Source organism: Trachypithecus francoisi, unplaced genomic scaffold (assembly GCF_009764315.1).
Source record: "Trachypithecus francoisi isolate TF-2019V2 unplaced genomic scaffold, Tfra_2.0 Lachesis_group8, whole genome shotgun sequence".
NCBI lineage: Eukaryota > Metazoa > Chordata > Mammalia > Primates > Cercopithecidae > Trachypithecus > Trachypithecus francoisi.
This window is the reverse complement of record NW_022681473.1, coordinates 114194922-114222148: the sequence shown is the minus strand read 5'-3', so window position 1 is coordinate 114222148 and position 27227 is coordinate 114194922. Positions and strand designations below refer to the sequence as shown.

The window sequence follows — 27227 nt, the reverse complement described above, 5'->3', positions numbered from 1 at the left end:
TATGTTGCTCAGGCTGGTCTCAAACTCCTGGGCTCAAGCAATCCTCCCACCTTGGCCTCCTGAATTGCTGGGATTACAGGCCTGAGCCACCACACCCAATAGTACTTCTTTAAAAATTAACTGATCATTTCACTACATTGTAATAGACTTGACAGGAAAAGATAGAATCGTTAATGGGTAGGAGAGGAAAATCATTCTCTATAGTGTTTTTTAAAATTTGGCAATGTGAGGTTCAAAGTAACATTCTCTATAGTCCTAACCAAGGACCTAGAAACACTTTCTGCTACAGAGTGATAAAGAGTAGAATAGGAAACAGTATACCTCTTATTTCACTGTGTGCTGCAGATGAGCCATTTAGCTGACCTTCTCTCACCATCCCTGCTAAACAGAGGACATCAGCATCAGACATTAGACTGAAAAGCTAAAACTATTAATAGCAAAAAGAAAACTAAAGGGAGATGAGGATATATGGTATGATTGAAATGGCATTTAGAAATGAAACAATCATTGAGAAGAGAAGGAGGCAGAGAGGATAAACTGGAGTAGTCTTTAGACTTGCGTTACCTAACAGGGAAGCAGTGAGTTTCCACAGTGCACTATGATTGCTTGTAGACAAAACTTATATACAGGGAACATGTGTCTGCTGTCCCTAAACAGTCTAGAGGACCAAGTTCAGGTAAAAATTCAATCTCACCACGGATGGGCAAATGGCATGTGAGTGAGCAAATTCAAACAGAAGAGTGAAAAGTAGCAGAATACTCCCACAATATAAAATATGGTAGCACTAGCCATATGCAGCTACTTAGTTTTAAATTAAAAATTTATTTCCTCAGTCACGCCACATTTCAACGGTGTAACAGCCACATGTGGCTCCTAACTATGATACTGAACAGTGACGATTATACAATATTGTTATGACTGCAGAAAATTCTATTGGATAACACTGGCATAGATAATAGTTCGGAAAAAGTAAAAAACTGAACACATGGAAGAAAATAGTCATTAGAAATATGGTCAGTTAGAGTATAAACAGGCATGATACTCAAATACACAAATTGGTATTACCCTCACAGAAAACAATTTAGCAATATATATCAATTACTGAAGTGTTCCTGATCTTTGACCTGATTACACTGAGAACTCATCAAGGAAATTATTGGAAAAACTGAAGAGATACAGATGTTATTTCACAACATGACTTACAAAAAATTGGCAAAAAGAAAAAAAAAAAAAAGACCAGACATTGCCTAACAGGAATAATTAGGTAAACTGTAACAACCCTACCAGAATATAAAAGTCAATTAAAATAGTGGTTATGAAGACAGGGATGTGGGAAAATGTATGATCCACTACTAAATTTTAAAAGGACCAAAACTGTATATTTTGTTTACAAGTATGAAAAAATGCACAGGGAAAACTTCATCAGAGATGTACCAAGGCCAGGTGCCGTGGCTCACACCTGTAATCCCACCACTTTGGGAGGCTGAGGCGGGAGGACTGCTTGAGCCTAGGAGACTGAGAACAGCCTGGGTAACATGGTGAAACCCCATCTCTACAAAAAATACAAAAATTAGCTGGGCATCATGGTATGTGCCTTTTAGTCTCAGCTATTTTGGAGCTGAGGTGGGAGGATCACTTGAGCCCTGGGGAGGTCAAAGCTGTGGTAAGCCATGACTGTGCCACTGCACTGCAGCCTGGGTGAAAGAGCAAGACTCTGTATCAAAAAATAATAATAAAATAAAAATAAAAAGGATTGGCCATGGTGGCTCACGCCTGTAATCCCAGCACTTTGGGAGGCCAAGGTGGGTGGATCACGAGGTCAGGAGATGGAGACCATCCTGGCCAACATGGTGAAACCCCAGCTCTACTAAAAATACAAAAAATTAGCTGGGCATGATGGCATGCACCTGTAGTTCCAGCTACTCAGGAGGCTGAGGCAGGATAACCACTTGAACCCAGGAGGCGGAGGTTGCAGTGAGCCGAGATCACACCACTGCACTCCGGCCTGGCGTCAGAGCAAGACTCCATCTCAAAAAAAAAAAAAAAAAGTACCAAAACGATTGCTTGTATGGTAATGGATTATAAGAATTATTTTTCTTTTTCCCATTGCTTGATTTTTCTAAAATATGCATAACTACATACTACAGAATCCTCTGAGGACAATTAATATCCACTATGCAAAAGTGAGTATACAACACGATGCCAGGGACATAGCAAACGCTCAGTGTTGAAAAACAAAACAACAGCAAAAGACCTGTAAACTCTTATTAGTCTATATCTACAGAGACTCAAAACATTATGCAAGGGTAAAAGATAAGGTTGACTTGTTTCAAAATGAAATGATGTTTTCACCTGAAACTGCTCTACTACATTTCACATGCCAAACTCAGCTGACCATTCCCATAAAGCACTCTGGCCATACTGAAAATCCAATTTTTTTTGAAAGATACAGAACACCTTAATGACAGGTAACTTTGGGGAAAGCTACTCTGGTGGGAAGCCTTCACAGCTAATAACAGAATCTGTGCCATTCCACAATAGTTGCTAAGGTTCCTTAGGGCAATCTTAGTGCACTAAGGAACCTTAATGATTCTTTGTTATGTCATGCAACAGTCTAACGACATATATATATATATATATATATATTTTGTTTTTTGCTAAGATTTAGTGCAACAGAAACAGTTATCCAGAGAGATTTTGCTGTTTTAAATTTTAGCATCTTTCCTCAGCATACAGATCAAAAGAAATATGTAGAACTTGGATATGTATCTCTTGCTAATGAAAACAGAATATATGCAACAGAAAAGCCTACTCAAAGTCTCAAGTGTGGGCAAACAGCAGCAGAAGAGTCTAGAACACTGCAGGACGCCAGAAAAACTCATTTCCAACAAAGAATAGTAAATCGTTTTCACAAATGAGACTTGTTCACGTGGTGATGGCTTTTAAAAGTCTGGTTCCATCAACGCATAGCCATGGAAGAAGCTGTATAATTTTTCATTACAGGAGAATTCTACTTGAAGCCATCTGATTCAGTTAAGAAATCTGGGGATGATTTGATTTAGGAAAACTGCTTTATGTTTATTAAATTACCTGTCTGTTATTTATTTTAAAAACAGGGTCTTGCTTTATTGCTCAGACTAGTGCAGTGATACAATCATAGCTCACTGCAGACTCCAACTCCTGGGCTCAAGTGATCCTCCTGCCTCAGCCTCCCAAGCAACTGGATTACAGGTGTGTGCCACCACACCTGGCTAATTTTTTGCAGAGACAGGGTCTCACTATGTTGCTCCCACTCATCTTCAACTCCTGGCCTCAAGTGATCCTCCCACCTGGGCCTCCCAAAGTGTTGGGATTACAGGCCAAATTACCTGTACTTTTGCCCTCCTAAGATGCATTCAGGCTGACAATGAAAACACATAAGTTTTCAGGAAATATTTCGTGTACAACAGCAAAGTTATTTCAGAATTAGATGGATGAGTAAAACTAGCCATACTCTGGAGCCTGGCAATGTGAGGTTTTGAAAAAGCATTCTTCAGTTTAGCTGATACCAAAAATGTCTGTGTTTTGTGCGGTTACTGGGAATTTGCCTGCAGCCACTAATCAGCTGAATCTTTAATCACCATTTTGCTCTTTAATGTTAGAATGTGGAGGTAAAATATCAAGTGAATGATACTTCTATCCTCTGACTTGAATACCACCATTATCCGTTTCCAAATAGCATTTCTAAAAGTAAGTTTTCTGTTTGTAAAGATAATACATAATCATCATAGAAAATGCCAACACAGAAACCAAAAAATCAACACTTTAAATCATACTACATAAAGATAGCCACTTAATTTAGAAAACATTCCAGACATATTTCTATATGCACCAAAAAAAAAAAAAAAAAAAAAACTACAATTCTATATGAATGTAGGTGACTGTGGTGTTTACAACCTGCTTTTTCTTCCTTTACCCATGTCTCTTTTTTTTATGGCAATGAAAACATTTTCCCTTTTATGGCTTCATTTCATCAGTTAAATAAATACTGGGATATCTGTAGAATCTCTCTACTAATTTTACGTTCCTTCCAATTTTTTGCCACTACATTCAATGGAGATTACATTCCCACACATGCATCTTTGTACAATTGTGATTGTGCAATAATCCAATTATATTCTATGAGAAATTTCTTCTAGGACAAATTGTTTTGATGGGATTTCTGGGTCAAAGATTTGAAAATGTTTATTACATCCTCTAAATTTATGGTTATAAAGGTTGTACTAACTTTACCTTTCCACAAATACTCCATGAATAAATTTATTTTCCACAGCCTTAGCCAAAACAGAGTGATCTTTCTTCTCTATTTTGTAATCTAAATTCAAACTGCATTTCATTGATAACTGGTGAGGCTGAACATCTATTTTCTTCAATCTTCCTATGTCTATATTGAATGACTCGAGCATTCCTTTTTGTCTGTTTTCCCATAATCCAAATGGCACTTTAGTCTAACCTGAAGACTGTGGCCTCCTTTACAATTTGGTCAGTCATTACATTCCTCATCTTGGCAACTATTTTGTCCATCACAAATACACCAACGGCTGAAGAGCTGTTGTTCTCTGATTCCCCTCAGCTTCAAAATGCATCTTACCTGATCTACCCCTTGTGGAGATCTCACATGTCAGTCGCTTGAAATATTCTGGAAGATCGGCAAAGTCATTTCCATAGGAGATGACTTTAATCCCCTTGTCCAGCATGTTTTCTCGAAGCTTTTTGAACTCATCTACGTCTCCTCTCCGAACCAGCATGAAATGTTCTAGGTCAGATTTATGCTTGACGGCCTCCAGGAAAAGGGCCTGGAAAGTGGTGTCATCCACAGTCCAACCACAGCCCAGGAAGAGAAATGACTTGTTTTCGTAAAGTTTCTGAATCTCTCTCTTGAAGGAAAAGATACAACATATTGACATTGTGAAGATACACTCAAGGCAGGTATGAACCAAGAAGGTCATGCTACATTGAGCAGACTACGATGACCAATTAACCAAGACTTACATGTGTTGGTATGTCCCATCAAGGAGTGGGATCTCTCGCTTATTGCTGTAACTTGATGATTGGTCTAAAATTTTATCTTTACCTGGCATTCTTCTGTAGGCTCTCTAATAAGGGTTTCATAGAGCTGGTGTCAGTGTACTGGCCCAGTAGTTTGTTTGTTTATTTATTTATTTATTTATTATTTATTTATTTATTTATTTGAGACAGAGTCTCGCTCTGTCGCCCAGGCTGGAGTGCAGTGGCCGGATCTCAGCTCACTGCAAGCTCCGCCTCCCGGGTTTACGCCATTCTCCTGCCTCAGCCTCCCGAGTAGCTGGGACTACAGGCGCCCGCCACCTCGCCCGGCTAGTTTTTTGTATTTTTTAGTAGAGACGGGGTTTCACCGGGTTAGCCAGGATGGTCTCGATCTCCTGACCTCGTGATCCGCCCGTCTCGGCCTCCCAAAGTGCTGGGATTACAGGCTTGAGCCACCGCGCCCAGCTGTTTATTTATTTTTTACATTTTATATATTTTTTGAGACGGAGTCTCACTGTCACCTAGGCTACAATGTAGTGGTGCGATCTTGGCTTACTGCAACCTCCACCTCTCCAGTTCAAGTGATTCTCGTGCCTCAGCCTCCTGAGTATATTACAGGTGTGCACCACCACACCCAGTTAATTTTTGTATGTTTAGTAGAGATGGGGTTTTGCCATGTTGGTCAGGCTGGTCTGGAACTCCTGACCTCGAGTGATCCACCCGCCTTGGCCTCCCAAAGTGCTGGGACTACAGGTGTGAGCCACTGCACCCGGCCACTAGTTTACTTTTTTTATTTTTATTTCATTTCTGAGACACAGTCTTGCTTTGCTACCTAGGCTGGAATGCAGTGGCATGGTCTTGGCTCACTGCAACCTCCTCTGCCTCTCAGGTTCAAGCGATTCTCCTGCCTCAGACTCCCAAGTAGCTGGGATTACAGGCACCCACCACCATGCCCAGCTAATTTTTCTATTTTTAGTAGAAACAGGGTTTTATCATGTTGGCCAGGCTGGTCTTGAACTCCTGACCTCAAGTGATCTGCCCGCCTTGGCCTCCCAAAGTGCTGGGATTACAGGCGTACTTTTTAAGATTTCTGTGCCCAGAGATCATTAGGTAAAGAGGTCTTCATATATCTTAATCCTTCCATTTCTGGACCATATTTGCCTTCTTTTGTCTTACAAACTGAACTGTGAGTCACCGGAGAAGATAATTCCATCATCAGATTTGCTCAAGGAAAGGTGCTTGATACTTAGAACATCAGTATGTTTGTGTGTATATTTATACACACAAAAAAACACAGAAATGACTCTGCCTAAGGGATCACTCACTGTCAGAGATGGATGCAGTTATGGCAGATGTTGGGAAAGAATGGGTAAAAAAAAAAAACGTCCCTTGTGCTTCAGACAATACGTTTTCTTGGTCTTTTGCCTTATTGTTTAAAGATGCTATATCCTATGTGACACAGTCCTGAAAATAGCAAACAAGATTCTTAGAGCTGGGGGACAGTGAATACTTCTGGTTTGAACATGTTTATTTGAACAAGTTGAAAATGTGCATCACAGAAGATCAATAAGCTTTCCACAAAGAGTAAGTGTGAATAAGTGTGGTTAATTCAATATAAGCCCATTGCCATTTATACAAAGTTTCTTTAGAATGTATTCTCTAGTAGTGGTTGGTTTGTAAGAAGCTGCCTCAATTATTTCTGACATAGAGAGGGCTATTAATAAACCAAATGATGATAAAGGGTACCAATGTATCCTTTGTATGTGAAGATGATGCCAATGATGGCATGCCATCTGCTGGCTGTCAATTAAGTACTAACAAGGATCATAGGGTTTGATACCTTAAGAAAAGTTCTACATCTCCTACAACAGCATGCACACTGACAAGTTAAAAAGCACAGGAAGAATGTCTGACTTTCCAGTTTCTTTCTTTTTTCAGAGATAGGGTCCTGCTTTGTCACCCAAGCTGGAGTGCAGCAGCTCTAGATACAGTTCACTACAGCCTTATATTCCTAGTCTCAAGTGATCTTCTTGCCTCAGCCTCCCAAGTAGTTGGGACAGCATGCACCATGATGCCTAGCTAATTTTATTTTTGTAAAGACAGAGTCTCACTATGTTGCCCAGGCTGGTCTCGAACTCCTGGCCTCAGGCGATCCTCTCCCCTTGGCCTCCCAAAGTGTTGGGATTATAGGCACGGGCCACTGCTCCTAGCCCCTGACCTTCCGTTTTCACTTAATGAAAAGAAGATGTTTCCCTTTAAGACCTATGGCATATTTAGAGAGATTTCCCAGGAAGGAGTTCCTGAGACCCGCAAGATCGGCCCCACTCACCATGACTTCGGTGTTCCTGAGCACATTCTGATATCCAGCTGGATGAAGGACAATGCCACTAGGGTTGGTGTAGACTCCATGAATATGCAGCACGCTCAGCTTCCGCTTCTCCTGAGCCCACTCTAGGACCTGCACGACACACACATAGCCCAACCAGCTTGGCAGGGCTGGGCACCTGTTTAAAGGTCACAACGGGCAAGACGCTGTTTGGAGGACTAGACTTCTGACATAAACTCTCTAGCTTAGTGATATAGGACATGAATGCAAAACCTGATGTGGTCTAAGTTTCCACTTCAGGAATGACTGTCGAGAATGATGGCAGCAAATTTGGTGATTTCTCTTTGAAAGTAACCATCAAATATTACAATGTTATAATTTGCAGAAACAACAGGGACCCTTTGTACTGGTGACATGCATGAGAACTATGGACAACTGCTTCAGTGATCGCCCCAAGAAATCAAGCCTCTGCATCCAGGCCCTTGTGTGGCCCCTCTTCAGAGTGACTCCAGGCTAACCACATGGCTTGCTTTTAGCCAGTGGGATACTAGCAAACCCACACAGGCAGAAGCTTGGTAAGTGTCGGCACAAGAAGTCTTACTTCTCTTGTGTTACTTTTGGAATCCAGCTGTCATGTGAAGAAACTGAAGAAGCTGGGCTAGCCTGCCAGGACATATATGGCCTGGCCAACTGCTTGCATTGACAGACATGGAATTATGGTCCCCTTATCACTCAGCCCTGGTGCGGCCAGCAGATGTCTGCAGGTATGTCAAGAGGCTGCAAAAATCAGCAGAACAAATGCCCAGCTGAGCCACTGAGCCCAGTTCAAATTGTTCATGTGCTTTATCATGGGCAGACAAGGTATTTGTTGTTATAAGCCACAAAGTTTCAGGGCCATTACTTGTACAGCAATAGATAAGTGATAGAAAAATCACTTCAGTCACCTCTGAGGAACCTAAAAGGCTGCCGGAGAAGAACAATCATTTAGACAACAGTGAATGCAATAGCCACCTGATTCCATGGCTCAATTTTCCCAAGGACTGGAGACAGCATACATTTATTCTTATCACCTTTTGGAGAAATAGGCTATGAATCAGGCAAGTAGTCAAGAGGCACAGAGATTTAGAATTTGGATGTTACTAGGCCCCGTTCTGACTACCAGTCAATGTCTTTAACCATTAGACTGCAACACTGCCCCTAATGTGGGCTGAAAATACAATGCAAATCTTGAGGCCCAAGGATGAAATGAGCAGGAAAACATCAAATGTGATAGATATCCTCAGCTTTTAAAAGGTCCTTATGCTTCTGATATCCATGCACATGCTTGGTCATAATCTTTGGAAATTTTATCACAAACAGCATAGAAGCTACTTGAGCTGCTAGTTTTAAAATTTCAATCATGTTTATTTTTAGACAGAGTCTCGGTCTGTCGCCCAGGCTGGAGTGCGGTGGCACAATCTTGGCTCACTGCAACCTCTGCCTCCTGCGTTCAAGCGATTCTCCTGCCTCAGCCTCCCGAGTAACTGGGATTACAGGCGTGCACCACCATTCCCAGCTAGTTATTGTATCTTTAGTAGAGACAGGGTTTCACCATGTTGGACAGCCTGATCTCAAATTCCTGACCTCAAGTGATTCACCCACCTCGGCTGCCCAAAGTGCTGGGATTACAGGCATGAGCCACTGTGCCCAGCCTATTTCTTTATTTTTGTGACATGATTTTACGCTATCACCCAGGCTGGAGTGCAATAGTGCGATCACAACTCACTGTACCCTCGGCCTCCTCAGCTCAATTGATCCTCCTGCTTCAGCCTCCCAAGCAACTGGAACCACAGGCAAACACCACCATGCCCAGCTAATTTTTAAATTTTTTGTAGAGATAGGGTCTTGCTATGTTGCCTAGGCTCGTCTCGAACTAGGCTCAGGTGACCCTCCCACCTCAGCTTCCCAAAGTGCTGGGGTTATAGGCCTGAGCCGCTGTGCCCAGCCTAATCATTTATTAATCAAAAAAATATTTACCAAGCACCTAACTCTGTCATATTTGAGACATAGGGTTTTATCTGAGCTATGAGGGTAAGAAAGACTAACATGATACCTGTCCAAGTGAAGTTACTATTCCTATGGGGTAAACAGTTAGAAAACAGATAAACAGCCAAGATAAAAACTGTGCTGGCTCAGCACAGTTGGGAGGCTCACGTCTGTAATCCCAGCATTTTGGGAGGCTAAGGTGGGCAGATCACCTGAGGTCAGGAGTTCGAGACCAGCCTGGCCAACATGGTGAAACCCTGTCTCTACTGAAAATACAAAAATTAGCCAGGCGTGGTGGCAGATGCCTGTAATCCCAGCTATTCGGGAGGCTGAGGCAGGAGAATCGCTTGAACCTGGGAGGAGGAGGTTGCAGTGAGCTGAGATCACGCCATTGCACTCCAGCCTGGGCGACAAGAGCAAAATTCCATCTCAAAAGAAAAAAAAGCCAGGCACATGCTTGTAATCCCAGTACTTTGGGAGGCTGAGATCAGCAGATCACCTGAGGTCGGGAGTTTGAGACCAGCCTGACCAACATGGAGAAACCCCATCTCTACCAAAAATATAAAATTAGCCGGGAGTGATGGCACATGCCTGTAATCCCAGCTACTCGGGAGGGTGAGGCAGGAGAATCGCTTGAACCTGGGACAACAAGAGTGAAACTATCTCAAAAAACAAAATGAAACAAAACAAAACAAAAAACCAAAATGCTGCAAGTTATAGTAAGTGCTACAAAGGAAATGGACAAGAGACTGGATCAAAAAATAAGTATCCAATTTAAACAGGGTGGTCAGAGAAGGTCTCTCAGGAGGGGATCCCTAGGTTGAGAGTTACAAATGAAGAAGGAGCTGACCATACAGAATATGAGGGACTAAGCGGAAGACACTTGGGTCAGAGAGAACTAGTCTTCATGGGGCAACTTTTCTCTAAATTCAGTTCCCTTTAAGTCCTGCCATCAAGGTCAGCAAAACCACAAGAGCGGTATTACAGCTACCACTCTGGCAGGGGCAATACTGTAGTACTGAATGCCAGCGGGCAAATCACTTTTCTATTCAGCTGTACTTAGTTGGGCTCTAAATTGGACGTAAAGGCAGATTCCTGAGGAAAACAAAGTGTAGAAAAAAATTACAAAAATCACAGAGTAGGACAAATGAGACTTTAAGAACTCCTCTCATTAGCTGACACGGATCAACATCTATAGTTCAATAATTATGGTAGGTACAGTATAGACTATGCTAAAACAAAGTCTGCTGAGGTTTCCACTAAACATTAACCTCAATTCAGCCATCGCTTGGCCTGGAAGTTGTTCTTCCAATCAGTATAAAGTAGTTTTCATACATTTCCAATAGATGCCATAAAAAAAAGTATACGAAAATAGAACCAGTATTATCAATATTACACCACTCAATATTGTCGAGTGCTAAAGAGATCTTACAGTTCAAATGACTTCCTCTAATCTTGCTTTAAAACTGGGTGAAATTGTCAAAAGTCATAGAACTGAACACTTTTTAAGTTGTATGCATTTTACTGCATATTGATTTCATCTTTAAAAAGAAAAGAAAGAAAAACAAAAAATTCAACCAGGGAAAAAAATTTTCCTTTCTAGCTCTACATAAATACCAATATGCCAACCAGAAAACAGCTTTTCTGATGAAGATACAATCCACTAGCCTGAAGAAAGGACCAATGCTTTACTTTTTACCTTTTTCTCATCAGTAAGGTCAAGGGATTCAAGCTGTTTCCCCTGATCTGCTGCATACAGTTCCAGGAGATTATCAAAATTTGTAGTTAATACGAGGGCTCCACTTTCCATCAGGTGGAGAACTGACTGAAGTAACTGTTTTCCAGAATCTTCCATCTTTGACTCCAAGTCATCAAATACTTCATATAAACAGTCCTTGAAAAATGTGGATCGAACATTACTGGTACGCTGAGGAGGGATTTGAAAAAAGAAAATTAGTCCAAGGTGCTTTGGTAGGTCAGTTGTTTTAGTTACAGCAGTAACAAATTTTTGAAGAATATTTTGGATTCAAAACAGAGATAAAATATTATCTATCTCATAAGAACATAATAAGATGAGATGATACATGCCAAGTGCTTAGCACCATGCTTAGCACATAGCAAGTGCTACTATACTTATGCAAACAAGCGTAACCTTCCTAAAATAGGCATTTTTATAGAATGAAGAAAATAAACATGGCCAAGGGATTTACTGTCGGTACTAAAGGGAAGCTGGGGTAGAAAGCAGAGCAACAACTACCCTCTCATTAGGTGCCGGGTAAGAAGGCAACACTTTCTGTTCATCTTTCCTTATTTAGGAAAGCGCCACTGAAACACAGCCAGTTGTGGTTTGGCATCTCCTTTTCTTTTCTTTTTTTTTGAGACGGAGTCTCGTTCTGTCGCCCAGGATGGAGTGCAGTGGCATGATTTCGGCTCACTGCAACCTCTGCGCCCCCGGGTTCAAGCAATTCTCCTGCCTCAGCCTCCCAAGTAGCTGGGATTACAGGCGCCTGCCACTGCGCCTGGCTAATTTTTGTATTTTTAGTAGAGACGCGGTTTCACCATCTTGGCCAGGTTGGTCTTGAACTCCTGACCTCGTGATCCACCCACCTCAGCCTTCCAAAGGGCTGTGATTACAGGTGTGAGCCACCGCGCCCAGCCTCAGCATCTTCTTTTCTAATCCTAGGTGTTTGTACAGCTGTTTATGAATTTAGGAAAAACCACTTAAGTTCTACATGCCATAATTCAGCAGTTCATAGGTTTATTCTGAAGAATATCCAGTATACAAAAGGTTAACATAAACAATTTAATACTTTTTTTTAAATTAAAAGTTTGCATTTTGCAACTGTTAAAAACATCAAACACCAATCAATTCTAAACAGAATCTCCATGTCTTGTTTTGCAGATGTGAGATCTGGCTATGTTGCCCAGGCGGATCTTGAATTCCTGGGGTCTCAAGTGGTCCTCCTACCTCAGTCTCCCAAAGTGTTGGGATTATGGGTATGAGCCACTTTTCCAGACCTCCTATTTCTTAACATATAGTTTACTTAAATAAGTGCTTTTCAGATTCATTTTGAATATATGTAAATATCCCTGAGTACTAATGAGGAACTATAACACCAACTTCAGGTGGGAAGCTGGCTTTACAACTAAAAAGAAAAAGTGGCCCTTGGGACAGAGGGAATTCAAAATGGGAAAGTAACTATGTAATGTGATGTAATAAATATCTGATCTCTAACCTGTCTGTGAAATGCCATTTGCTAGGGTTTGAACTGGTCCCCTGAAGTTCATGTGTTAGAAACTTAACCCCAATGGAACTGTGTTGGGAGCCGAGGCCTAGTAAGACATGATTAGGTCACGAGGGCCGTGCCTCCATGAATTGATTAATGTCATTATTGCAGCAGTGGATTTTTTATCCTAGGTGTGTCAGTTATAAAAGTGTGTCTGGGCCGGGCGTGGTGGCTCATGCCTGTAATCCCAGTACTCTGGGAGGCCAAGGCAGGCGGATCACGAGGTCAAGAGATCGAGACCATCCTGGCCAACATGGTAAAACCCCGTCTCTACTAAAAATACAAAAATTAGCTGGCCGTGGTGGCGGGTGCCTTGTAGTCCCAGCTACTCGGGAGGCTGAGGCAGGAGAATCGCTTGAATCTGAGAGGCAGAGGTTGCGGTGAGCTGAGATCGCACTATTGCACTCCAGCCTGAGCAACAAGAGCAAAACTCTGTCTCAAAAAAGAAGAGTCAACTACTATTGAAGGCCAGATACTTCTTCAGATTTGTTATAAAAAATATGGCACTCTTTTCATGTCCACCCAAATCACAAATCCATTTGCCCTATGATCTAGCAGTCACATGTATCCTACAAATACAATTTCAAACAAATAAAATGACATGTAGGAGCTTATCACTACATCTTTTTTTTTTTTTTTTTTTACTTTTTATTTTTTTTTGAGGTGGATTCTCCCTCTGTTGCCCAGCCTGGAGTGCAATGGTGCAATTTCGGCTCACTGCAACCTCTGCCTCTCCGGTTCAAGTGATTCTCCTGCTTCTTCCTCCCAAGTAGCTCGGACTACAGGTGCGTGCCACCACGCCTGGCTAATTTTTTGTATTTTTAGTAGAGATGGGGTTTCACCGTGTTAGTCAGGATGGTCTTGATCTCCTGATCTCATGATCCACCTGCCTCGGCCTCCCAAAGTGCTGGCATTACAGGCGTGAGCCACCATGCCTGGCCGACTGCATCATTATTTGTAATAGCAGAAGACTGGAAACAAGCCAAGTATCCATATATAAGAGACTAGTATGGCCAAGTACCCATATACAGGAGAATGAGATGGAAAGATCCTCAAGCTACACTGCGAGGTAAAACGGCAGAATAGTATGTCTAGAATGCCATCTTTTGAGCTAGGGGATGGAGGTCGTAAGATAAGAATAAATATAGTCCTCCTTGCTTGTATTTCCAAAAAGAAACACTGGAAGGGTATACAGAAAGACTTGTAATAGTGACCCATAAAAGGTGGGTTTTGGGAGAAGAGAAAGATAAAGACCTGCATGGGAGTAAGATGTCTCAATATATGACACCTTTTTAATAGTGTTTTGACTTCTGCAATGTGTATAAACAATACCTATTCAAAAAAAAATATTAAATTTAAAGAATACAGTCACTTCCTTGGTTTTCTTAATAAGAACCCTGTGTTTTATAACTTTTGTACTCTGACTCACAGACATACATTATCAATACATTATATATAGAAATACACATATATATGTGTGTGTATGTGTGTGTGTGTGTGTATATATATATATATATTTTTTTTTTTTTTTTTTTTTTTGAGATGGAGTCTCCCTCTGTCGCCCAGGCTGGAGTGCAGTGGCGTGGTCTTGGCTCACTGCAACCTCCGCCTCCTGGGTTCAAGCAATTCCCTTGCCTCAGCTTCCCGAGTAGCTGGGACTACAGGTGCCTGCCACCATGCCTGGCTAACTTTTTGTGTTTTTAGTAGAGACAGGTTTTACCATGTTGGCTAGGCTGGTCTTGAACTTCTGACCTCGTGATCCACCCACCTCGGCCTCCCAAAGTGTTAGGATTACAGGCGTGAGCCACTGCGCCCGGCAAATACATACTATATTTTAACACCAGTTTTATTATTACGCACACAGATAAAAAGGCCTGGGTATACAATCACGTAATCATGGGTATGGAACATATTTTCTTGCTTCTGAGAAAAAGAATACAAAAGGTTAAAACCTGGGGGGAAAAATCCAAGTCACTCATTTTAGTTAAATATCTTTTAGTCCTATTTAAGTTATTAAATCCTACATATCAACATAGGAAGGAAATATGCTTTTGTAACTGCACTGATTTCCTCAGACGCAAAACAGAAGTTTGTCTCTTTTGAGACAAGGTCTCGCTCTGTCACCGAGCTGGAGTACAGTGGCAAGAACATGGCTCACTGCAGCCTCCACCTGCCTCAGTCTCCCAAGTGGCTAGGACTACAGGCGCACACCACCATGCCTACTACTTTTTATGTTGTACAGATGGGGTCTCACTATGTTTCCCAAGCTGTTCTCAAACTTCTGGTCTCAAGTGATCCTCTTGCCTCAGCCTCCTGTGTAGGTGGGGCCACAGGCGTGCACCACACTAGGCTAATTTTAAAATTTTTGTAGCGGTAGGGGGTCCTGCTTTGTTGCATAGCTGGAAAGTTTTTTTCTCTTAAAGCAGATGACCCTAGAACTAAACTTCCCACCAGTGGCCTTTATAAGCAAAGACAAAGGAATGAAAACATCAACAGGGAGGCTCAGTGGTCAAAAGGAAATGCCAAACTCCCACACAACTTCTAAGGACCTTTTCCCATTCATCTAAAACAGTGACCTTCATTTCCTTCTACCCTGAAACTTAGTAAAAACAAGAGACAAAAAATTGGCATGGTAGCTCAAGCCTGTAATCTCAGTTTTTGGGAAGCTGAAACAGAAAGATCACTTGAGCCCAGAAGTTCAACACTAGCCTGGACAACACAGGGAGACTCCATCTCTATTTAAAAAAAAGAAAGAAAAAGGAAAACCACACAAAAAACCCTGTTTTCTCCCAGAGGGTTGTTAACATTTCTAGTGCATCAACTATGTGCCAGACATTTTATATACATTATCTCACCTATTCTTCACAAAGCGACACAAGGAAGTAACATCCCGGTTTCACGGGTGCAAAAACAGATGTTGACAAGGGATCTGTGCAGGGTTCCAGTGCATGTAAGTGACAGAGTCTGATTATAAAACCCAAGCTCTTTGCAGTGAATCTGTAACGTCACTTTCCTGGTATACGTTAAACTGGCTCAGCAAATGGGCCTGTTAACCCTGCCATAGTACTGCTGAGTTGATACTGATAGATTTGATTTTTTTCTAATATGGACATTTCCAAACACACACAAAAGTTAGAAGAGTACATACAAAACAAAACAAAACTGCAATACTCCTATCTCACCTAAAAAATATTACTTCCTTAATATTAGTGTTCAAATTTCCCCTAAATATATCAATTTTATTATTAAGTTGTAATAGCTCTTTATATATTCTGGATACTAGGTTTTTTTTGTCAAATATGATCTACAAATATTTTCCTCCATTCTGTGGGTTCTCTTTTCATTTTTTTTCTTTTTTAGAGACGGAGGTATCACTGTGTTGCCCAGGCTGAGGTACAATGACATGATCATAGCTGACTGCAGCCTCGAACTCCTGGGATCAAATGATCCTCCTACCTTAGCCTCCCAAGTAGTTGGGATTACAGGAGCAAGCCACTGTGCCTGGCTCTCTTTTCACTTTCTTGATGACAACCATTACAGCACTTATGTTTCAAATTCTCATCATGTCCAATTTATCTACTTTTCTTTTTTTTTTTCTTTTTTTTTTTGAGACGGAGTCTCGCTCTGCCGCCCAGGCTGGAGTGCAATGGCCGGATCTCAGCTCACTGCAAGCTCCGCCTCCAGGGTTCACGCCATTCTCCTGCCTCAGCCTCCCGAGTAGCTGGGACTACAGGCGCCGCCACCTCGCCCGGCTAGTTTTTTGTATTTTTTTAGTAGAGACGGGGTTTCACCGTGTTAGCCAGGATGGTCTCGATCTCCTGACCTCGTGATCCGCCCGTCTCGGCCTCCCAAAGTGCTGGGATTACAGGCTTGAGCCACCGCGCCCGGCTATCTACTTTTCTTCTGTTGCTTGTGCTTTCAGTGTCTGATCTAAGAATCCTTTGCCATGCTGCCTTAATTACATGGCTTTGTAGTAAGCTTTGAAATAAAAAAAATTTGAGTCTCCCTACTTCGTTATTTTTCAAGACTGTCTTGGCTACTCTAGGTCCCTTATAATTCCATATGAAGTTTTAATTTTTTTTTTTTTTTTTTTAGAGACAGGGTCTTACTATGTTGCCCAGGCTAGAGTGCAGTGGCTATTCAAAGACACAGTCCCACTACTGATCAGCATAGTTTTGACCTCCTCCATTTCCAATCTGTGTTGGTTCACCCCTCCTTAGGCAACCCAGTGGTCCCCTGCTCCTGAAAGCCCAGAACTCCTGGGCTCAAGCCCTCCAGCAGTCCTCCTGCCTCAGCCTCCCAAGTAGCTGGGACTACAGGTGCATGCTATGGTGCCTGGCTCCATATGAATTTTAAATCAGTTTGTCAATTTCTACCAAATCAGCAGCTGGGATCCTAATAGGGATTGTGCTTAATCTGTAGACTAATTTGCAGAGTATTCTATCTTAATAATATTAAGTCTTCTGATTTATGAACATGGCATGTCTTTCCATTTATTTAGATCTTCTTTCATTTCTTTCAATGTTTCATAGTTTTCAAAGTGTAAGTTCTGCACTTATTTATTTATTGAGATGGAGTTTCACTCTTGTTGCCCAGGCTGGAGTACAGGGGTGAGATCTCAGCTCACTGCAACCTCCGCCTCCGAGGTTCAAGTGATTCTCCTGCCTCGGCCTCCCGAGTAGCTGGGATTATAGGCGCCCGCCACCATGCTCAGCTAATTTTTGTATTTTTAGTACAGATGGGGTTTCACCATGTTGGCCAGGCTGGTCTCAAACTCCTGACTTCAGGTGATCTACCCGCCTCGGCCCCCCAAAGTCTGGGACTACAGGCCTGAGCCACCGCACCCGGACTTCTGCACTTCTTCTGTTAAATTTATTCCTAGTTATTTTATTGTTTCTGATGTTAAGTGGAAGAATTTTTAATATTTCATTTCAGTATTGTTCACTGCAAGTGTATAACAATATTTTTTTTAATATATTGATCCTGGATTCTCCAACCTTGCTGAACTCGTTAGTTCTAATAGAGGATAACCTAGGATTCTCTATAGACAAGACCATGTCGTCTGCAAACAGAGGCAGTTTACTTCTTCCTTTCCGATTTGGATTCCTTTGATTTATTTTTCTTGTTTAACTGCCCGGTCTAGAACATCCAGCACTACGTTGGACAGGAGTGGAGTGGGAAAACAGCCTCGTCTTGTTGCTGATCTTAGTGGAAAAAATCCAGTCTTTCACCATTAAGTATGCTGTCTGTGAGTTTTTCACATATGGTCTTTACCACGTTGAGGTAGTTTCCTTCTATTGTTTCCTTCATTTGTAGAGTGTTGTTTTTTTTAATCATGAAAGAGTGTTACATTTTGCTAACATGTTTTTTCTGCACCTACTGAGAAAACCATGTGGTTCTGTCTTTTATTCTATTGACATGATATATTATATTGATGTGCAGTTTTTTTTGTTTTTTTTTTTGAGACGGAGTCTTGCTCTGTCGTCCAGGCTGGAGTGCAGTGGTGTGATCTTGGCTCACTGCAGCTCCTGCCTCCTGGGTTCCAGCAATTCTCCTGCTTCAGCCCCCTGGTTAGCTGGGATTACAGTCATGTACCACCATGCCCAGCTAATTTTTATATTTTTAGTAGAGACAGGGTTTTGCCATGTTGGTCAGGCTGCTCCTGAACTCCTAATCTCAAGTGATCCGCCCACCTCGGCCTCCCAAAGTGCTAGGATTACAGGTGTAAGCCACCGCACCTGGCCTGATATGCAGATGTTAAACCAACCTTTCATTCCCCAGAAGACTCTGACTTCCTCATGGGTACTGCATTCAGTCTGGTTGTATTTTGTTTTTTGTTGAGGATTTTTGTGTCCATGTTCCTAAGAGATCCTGGCTGGTATGTAGTTTTCTTTCTTTTTTTTTTTTTAAGAGGCAGACAGGGTCTTGCTCTGTCACCAAGACTGGAGTGCAGTAGCACGATTATAGCTCAGTGGAGTCTTGAACTCCAGGGCTCAAGTGATGCTTATGCCTCATCCTTCCAAAGTGTTGGGCTTACAGGCGTGAACCACTGCATTTAGTCATTTTCATTTCTTCTGATGTCTTTTATTTGGTTTTGTTATCAGGATAATACTGGCCTCATACAATGAGTTGGAAGTACTCCCTCCTACTCTATTTTTTAGAGTAGTTTGGAAAGAATTTCCTCTAGCCTTGTCAAGCAATAATCTACTTTCTGTTCTATGGATTTACCTGTTCTGGACCTTTTATACGAATGGAATCATACAATATTATGTCCTTTTGTGTCTGGCTTCTTTTACTTAATGTTTTCAAGGTTCATCCATGTTGTTGTATGGACCAGTACTTCATTCCTTTTTATGGCCAATGAACATTGCATGGACGGACGTTTTGTTTATCCATTCATGAGCTAGACATCTGAGTTGTTTCCACTATTGTGGCTGCTATGAATAATGTTGCTATGAACATGACTGTACAGTTGTTGCATGAATATGCTTTCCACTCGCTTGGGTATACACTTATGAGTGCAACTGCTGGGTCACAGAATCACTGTTTAACTTTTTGAGGAACTGTCAATCTGTTTTCCAAAGCAACTACGTCACGTTACTTTCCCACAAGGGTTCCAATTTCTCCACATCTTTAATAACACTCATTAATGTCTTCTTGATTCTAGTCATCCCAGCGGGTGTGAAATGGCACCTTGTTGTGGTTTTGATTTGTATTTTCCTAATGACTAATGATGCTGAACATCTTTTCGTGTACACTTATTGGCCATTTGTGTATCTTCTTTGGAGAAATGTCTATTCAACTACATTGCTATTTTAAAATTGAATTATTAGCCTTTATTAAGTTACAATAGTTTTTTATAGATTCTGGATATTATACCCCTAACAGATATGTGATTTCCTAACATTTTCTCATTCTGGGAGTTGTCTTTTCACTTTTTTTTTCTTTTAGTAGAGACAGGGTCTCACTATGTTGTCCAGGCTGGTCTTGAACTCATGGCCTCAAGCAGTTCTCCTGCCTTGGCCTCCTAAAGTTCTGGGGATTATAGGCATGAGCCACCATCCCCACTTTCTTGCCACTTTCTTGACAGTGTCCTTTCAGCCTAACAGTTTTTAAACTTTGGAGAAGTCCAGTTCATCTATATATTTTTTTTACTTTGGTTTTTTGTGTTTTTGGTGTCATGTCTAAAAAACCACTGCCAGATTCAGTCATGAAATTTTAAATCTGTATTTTCTTCTAAGAGTTTTACAGTTTTAGATATCATATTTAGGTCTTTGATCCATTTTTAATTTTTGTAAACGGTATGAGGTGGAGATTCCATGAACGCTTTAAAACCCCATTAATTCCTTTTTTTTTTTTTTTTTTGAGATGGAGTTTTCCTCTATCGCCCAGGCTGGAGAGCAGTAGTGTGATCTCAAATCAGTGCAACCTCCACCTCCTGGGTTCAAGCCATTCTCCTGCCTCAGCCTCCTGAGCAGCTGGGATTACAGGTGCCTGCCACCACACCATGCCTGGCCCTAGAAGCCTGATTTTTAAGAAATTTTTAAAACAGCCTGGGCGCAGTGGCTCATGCCTATAATCCCAGCACTTTGTGAGGCTGAGGCAGGCAGATCACTTGAGGTCAGGGGTTCGAGACCAGCCTGACCAACATGGCAAAACCCTGTCTATACTAAAAATACAAAAATTAGCTGGGCATGGTGGCACATGTCTGTAATCCCAGCTACTCAGGAGGCTGAGACAGGAGAATCGCTTGAACCCAGAAGGCAGATGCTGCAGTGAGCCGAGATCGAACCACTGAACTTCAGCCTGGGTGACAGAGGTAGACTCTGTAAAAAAAAAAAAAAAAAAAAAAAAAAAAAATTCAGACAAAGCAAGACAGAGAGTCCTTTTATCCAACTCAGTTTGGTAAAATAAGGTGCAATTCCTTATAAATATTTTGAGTTATTACCTCTAAAAAGAACATTAAAAACTGGTTTTGTTTCATCTATAAAATGACAAAATTATCTCCCATCTTTGTGGGATTCCATACAAGGCATGGATGCCACAGAACACAGCTTTTATAGTAGTGATGCAGAAAAAAATAAATTCAAAACACAGCGGTCATTTGCACATATAAAGTCCTCAACATCATTTCTCTCTCAGAGACACACAGTGAAATGGGGTTAAGATAATTACCCTGAATAGGGTCCATAGACACTGTGCAGAAGAGCCCAATGTTATGGAAACTTACAAGCTGTAAATGAATATCCCTGCTACACTTGGCATGCTAGTTGTAACAGCCAAATCATCTTGTTATGATAGTCAAATTTTAGGAAATTCCAAATACTGTGGCACATATGAAGGTACTCACAGGAGAGAGCTTCTGGATAAGGTCGTGGGCAACATGGACAAGGTTCTTGTCTTCATGGAGACATTTCTGAAACTTTTTGCTCTCCTCATCTTCTAAAAGATCAAAATCAATGGCAGCATCCAGTAAGGCCTGAATTAACCCCTTCCAGGATTTGAGGGCTGGAACCTGAGGCGCAACTGCAGCACTAATGCCTGTTCCAATCACTAGCACAAGTTCTCGAGGCTTCTTAGTTTTTAAGCTTGGAAGCAGCTTCCTATAAAAGCAAAACAAATGAGAGGACTGGAATATCCCATAGATATGAGGCACACAGAAAGACTGTCTGACTAAGGTTATAGTTTTTAGCTAACTTTTATAGTTGCAAAGAAGATCAATAGCGGTTTTTGACACTTTTCCAAAGCAGTTTAAAGAAAACAACCAGAATATTATGTCAGTGCTTGCTGAAAAACCAGTCATAAACCTATTTCAGGAATCCCAAAACCAATCTTAAAATCAGTTTTCTCCTTCTTAGTCCTCTCAACCTAAGAAATTCCACTAATATTAGGAAAAGATCCAAACAGATTACAGCTCAGCTGAGTTCTGCCAACCAAATTATATTTTAAACCAATATTAAATTTCAAAAGAAGACGTTTGATTTGTACTCTAGAAAAAGAGAAAAGAACCCCAGGACAAATTAAGTTCCTATTATTTAGAAATGTAAAACACAAGGGGAAAGAAAGGCAATAAAAAATTTAACTCCGAATTTTGTAAACATTAACCTCAGGCAAAAAAAAAAAAAAAGAAAAAGAAAGTGGCCAATAGAATTCTAAAAACACAGGAGCCCTACATATCTAAATAAAGACATTAACTATTCAAGGGACATGAGAAAAAGTGAAAAACATTCCTTTCTTACCATGATAAGCAGAGATAGACTTCTGTGTTCTGAGGCCCACATGTGAGATAGCATGGGTGCTAGTTTTTGTTTTTGTTCCCCTCTTTCATTCTGGAGACTATCCCCGCTTGAAATATGTTCCTTCACTTTAATTTTTGCTGATGGCATGTTCCCCTCCCCCGAAAACGGATTCTCCCCAACCTTTTTGTCTAAATAATAAAATGGAGAGGATCAGCATTTTGGCATAACCCAAGAAAGGAATAGCACTTTCAAGCCTTGGGAAGCCTAGTTTTGGGGACACAGCCTCTAAAATTGCTTTCCCTATCCTGAGCTTCTGCATTTAGTCATTCAACAAATATGAAAAACTGAGGCTGGGTGCAGTGGCTCACGCCTGTAATCCCAGCATTTTGGGGGGCCGAGGTGGGTGGATTACTTGAGGTCAGGAGTTCAAGACCAGCCTGGCCAACATGGTGAAACTCCGTGTCTACTAAAAATACAAAAATTAGCTGGGTCTGGTGGTGCACACCTGTAGTCCCAGCTACTCGGGAGGCTGAGGCAGGAAAGAAAAACCTGTATGTACCAGACAGTACAGGAGTCACTAGTGATGTATCCAGGAACAAAATGGATTCCCTGATCTTGAAAGGTTAGTCTACTAGAAAAGACATTAATAATAGATGTTAGAAGCAAATGATAAAAAGTTCAGAGCAATCAAGATAGTGAAGCATACACAAATCCACATACACAAATATACATGCACATAGAAAATTTCTAGGATTCACAAGATCTATCAATAGTGGTTAAATTGAGGATGGGAAGAAAAAGGACTTTTTACTTTTCATTTTATACTGTTGTACTGTATTTTTTTAAATATATAACATATAGATTCAAACTATAATTCTTCCTAATCAAGATTTTCAATTCGGCTAAGTGTAGTGGTTCACACCTTTAATCTCAGCACTTTAGGAGGCTGAGCTTCAGTCCAGGAGTTCGAGATCAGCCTAGGCAACTTAGTGGGACCCCATCTCTACCAAAAAAAAAAAAAAAAAAGAAAAGAAAAAGAAAATTAGGCACGTCTGTAGTCCCCATTAAGCGGGAGGCTAAGTTCACGGGGGGATCACTTGAGCTCAGGAGGTGGAGGTTATAGTGGGCTGTGTTTGTGCCACTGCACTCCAGCCTGGGTGACAGAACAAGACCCTGTCTCAAAAAAAAAAAAAAAAAAAAAGACTTCCAGTTAAAAACAAAACATTTAACAATTGTGTTTTATTACCAGTTCTTTGTAAACCACTAAATAACAGCTACTTTTTTTTTTTTTTTTAGCAGCAGGTATACATACCTAAAAAGTAGGCTAGGTAAAGATGACAGCAGACAAGAGAGGTCAAAGGGCAACAGAATTTTACAAGTTGTAATGCAAAGGCTGATTCCCTTGGTAGAATTTTGGGAATGTTCACATACATCTGAAGGTAGAGGGACTGGCGGGGCTAAAACAGGAGAATCGGTTACAAGCCTTTAAGAGTTGTGACTTGAAGCAGACTAGGGGTTTCCCTCCTGCAGAGGTTGACCAGAGGACTATATCTGAGAACACTGCACGCAGCTGAAGGTGGGGATTAAGTAAAAGTCTGTGTATACAACATCAGATTTCCCCCAACTCTCTTTCCCCAGAGACAGCTTTTCAGACGCTAGGAATCAACCCTGTGCCTGCACCCCTATCCCCCATCCAGGGAGGAAATGAGGAGGGTTCCTCTTTCAGGAAAATGGCCAGTATGAGATGAAAAGGCTGCAGATTCTGACAGGTGGGAATTCCTTAACTCTACGTAGAGTCTGGGACCAAGCTCCTTACGTACACGCACATTCTCCAATTGGCTTTTTTGTTTTTCTTTTTTGAGATGGAATCTCACGATCTCGGCTCACTGCAACCTCCGCCTCCGGGGTTCAAGTGATTCTTTTGCCTCAGCAACCTGAGTAGCTGGGATTACAGACACGCACCACCATGCCCAGCTAATTTTTGTATTTTTAGCAGAGACGGGGTTTCACCAGGTTAGCCAGGATGGTCTCAAACTCCTGACCTCAAGTGATCTGCCCGCCTTGGCCTTCCGAAGTGGTGGGATTACAGGCGTGAGCCACCACGCCCGGCCTCTTCCATTGGCTTTTTAGTGTTTTCTCTTAAAAATGGGCAGACAAACAAGGGTCACCTCACATTTGAGGAAAGCCCCCGACACAACAGTTATACCCAACAAACTAGCAGGTAGAGAGAAATTTGAAGGACACAAGACATAGTATGGGAAGGAGAAAAAAAATTTTAAAAGGAAACAATGACATCCTCACATAAATTTTTAAAAAATTGTCCAGGTGGGGTGGCTCCTGCCTGTCATCCCAGCACTTTGGGAGGCTGAGGCAGGTGGATCACTTAAGGTCAGGTGTTCAAGATCAGCCTGGCCAACATGGTGAAACCCTGTCTTTATTAAAAAAATAAATAAAATAAAAATTAGTTGGGTGTGGTAGTGCACATTTGTAATCCCAGCTACTCAGGAGGCTGAGGCAGGAGAATTGCTTGAACCTGGGAGGCAGAAGGTGCAGTGAGCTGAGACTGCACCATTGCACTCCAGCCTGGGCAACAGAGTGAGACTCCATCTCAAAAAAAAAAAATGCATCTGTGAAACATAAACAGAGTGCTATGAAAAATGAACAAACAGAAAGACCACAAATTAAAAATATAGCAACAGAAATGTTTAAATCCACAAGATAAAACGGAGAACCTCCGAGAAAGCAAAATTTTAAAACACGAAATGGGGGGAAAAAAATCAAGAAACATGTAAGAAAATTAGAGACTTAATACAAGAAGTCCAATATCTGAATAACAAGAGTTTAAAAAAAATACGGAATAGATAAAACATTGTAACGGAAAGTATCAAAAAAGTAATACAAGTCAACTTCTCCAAAGTGAAGGTACTAGTTGCCAGCTTTAAAGAGCTGCCCCGTGTCCAGATTCATATGAGAAGACACATCACCGTGAAATTTCAGGTTACTGAGAATAAAATAATGATCCTTATAAGCTTCTAATGAACAACAACAACAACAAAAAACAAAACAGGGAAAGAGGTCATATAATACAAAGGATTAGGAATCAGAACAGAGTGGCTATTTTGGCAGGAATACTTAGATGTTAGCAGAGAATGCATGAGAGATACCAAAGATTTTATACTCAGTCAAACCATCCAATGAATGTAAGTGTATGATAAAGACATTTTCAAATACGTCCAAAAAGTTTTCTCCTATGGGTCCTTACTTAGGAGGCTATGCAGGGATACGCTTCAGGAAAATGAAAGAGTGCACCAAAAAAGAAGACATGAGATTCAGCAAACAGAGAATCAATACAGAAGAGATGTAAAGGAAATTATCAGGACGATGGGAAAGGGAAACAGCAAGTATCAGCAATGCAACAGAGGCCTGGAAAACAAGTGTCCAGAGTGGCCTAGCGTCCAGAGGGAAGAATCCATGACACGAACTAGCAAGTTATCGGTGTGTTTCAGTATAGCTAGGAGATTTATTCTTCTGTCAGAGCATGTGAGAATACACCGAAAGCAAACAAACAAAAAAGACAGTCTTTAACGACATTAGCGAAAAAAATGGGCAAGAAAGGAAATGCAATCGTCACGCATTAGGCTCAGCTACGAATACTATTTATACAGTCATAATAAATGTAAATATTAAAAGTGGATTGAACCAAACGCTGTGATATAAACATACAAGAACATGGGGAGAGTGTGTGGAGTGGCAATACAGGGGGAGGAGTCATGAGGGCAAAGCAGTCCTTATATTCCATACTCGGAAATCAATAAAACTGAAAAACTAAAAAGCAGCAATATATATAGTATTTTAAAACATGGATGTCAACATTAGAAGAAACAGATAAAGTAGAAAGTAATTATCTCTGAAGAAGGGTGGACTCTGAAATACTGATTTTAAAAACTATGTACCTGTATTGCCTTGATAAAAAATAAAAATTAAATCCAAAATAAAAATAATTTAATTTTTAGTATAAAGGTCAATACTGATTAGTGAAAACAACTGGCATAAAAGGTATAAGTTGGCTACTTTTCTTTCTCTCCCACTAATGGTAATTTACTCTGCTCTCTGATTCCCTTTCTTGTTTACCTGGGCTTTTTGGTGGGGGGTGCGCCATCACTGAAGAATCCAAAAATCTCGTCTATATCAGAGGCCTGGCTCCCTGTAGAAGCCATCCAGTTTCTAAAATAGATTAAACACCATGGACCACAATTAGATCTGTAAAATATACCATTCAAAATAGCACATACATTAAACAGTTTTAAAAAGCTGTATACCCTTAAAGGTGCTTTGGAGGTACCCCCTACTTAACAGAAATTTGTTAATTAATGAACATTCCAAACAAGGAACTAAATTAAATTAGTCTAAAAGACTATTTGGTGTTCCATACTACCATCTTGCTTCTGTTTCTGAAGGCCTGCCCCCAAGTTCGCACCAAAAACAGTGTCAACTCATGTCAATTACTGGCCCTCACTTTGTAGAACTTTAAGAAAAACCAGTTATTCTCCCACAAGTTGGGTTTGTGGAAGACTCGGGATAAAAACCACCCATAGATAAGTGTATTAATAGCCCCCAATTATCCATTTACTCTCAGCTGAAGAAATTACTGAGTCAAGAATAGGACAATCAATACTAATTTGCTGAATGACATTCTCTGTTGTCGGACAATGGTGACCTCGTAGCCAGTGGGACATGTCTCTCTAACTGAACATGAAATGGACTTTAAATCAAGCCACTGTGATAACTGGTAAAGGTACTATCAAGCAGATGTATGAAAAATGGCCAATTATGTTCGGGTGCTGGAATAACTGGCAAAAGTAAGTAATCACCACGGATTAGAATGAATAGTATAAAGTTCTAACTGCTCAAACTTTAGCAAACTAGTTAAATCTAAAGGCTGTGAATTTAAAAATAGCAGATTTTAAATACACACACAATATAGAAGACAATACACACTACCACCGTTTGGGGTGTTTTAGTACATGCCACTGCCAACATATAGAACTGAATTACTAATAATTACCGGAAGTTTACGGTTTTATTGGAAAGTCCTTTCCTTTTCTTTTTTTGAGACTGCATCTTGCCCTGTTGTCCAGGCTCCAGTACAGTGGTGCCATCTTGGCTTACTGCAGTCTCGGCTTCCTGGGCTCAAGCCATCATCAACCTACCTCAGCCTCTCCAGTACCTGGGACTACAGGCACGTGCTACCACATCTGGTGAAATTTTGTATTGTTTGTAGAGAAGGAGTTTTGCCATGTTGCC

At 41.0% G+C, this 27227-nt stretch overlaps 1 protein-coding gene across 5 annotated transcripts in view; it reads right to left on the bottom strand.

Annotated features, from left to right (window-relative positions):
* Positions 1-27227, bottom strand: part of FAM118B (family with sequence similarity 118 member B) — a 52180-nt gene that overhangs the window by 1006 nt on the left and 23947 nt on the right. For 4 of the 5 annotated variants that reach the window (XM_033206194.1, XM_033206193.1, XM_033206195.1 and 1 more), the window contains 6 exons: positions 26055-26147; positions 21035-21287; positions 11097-11324; positions 7376-7504; positions 4631-4916; positions 322-381 (listed from right to left, as the gene is read on the bottom strand). In XM_033206194.1, coding sequence (XP_033062085.1) covers positions 322-381; positions 4631-4916; positions 7376-7504; positions 11097-11324; positions 21035-21287; positions 26055-26140 — 1042 coding nt within the window. In that variant the 5' untranslated portion in view covers positions 26141-26147. The remainder of the gene's footprint in view (positions 1-321; positions 382-4630; positions 4917-7375; positions 7505-11096; positions 11325-21034; positions 21288-26054; positions 26148-27227) is intronic. The other variant, XM_033206197.1, reaches the window with a different exon arrangement.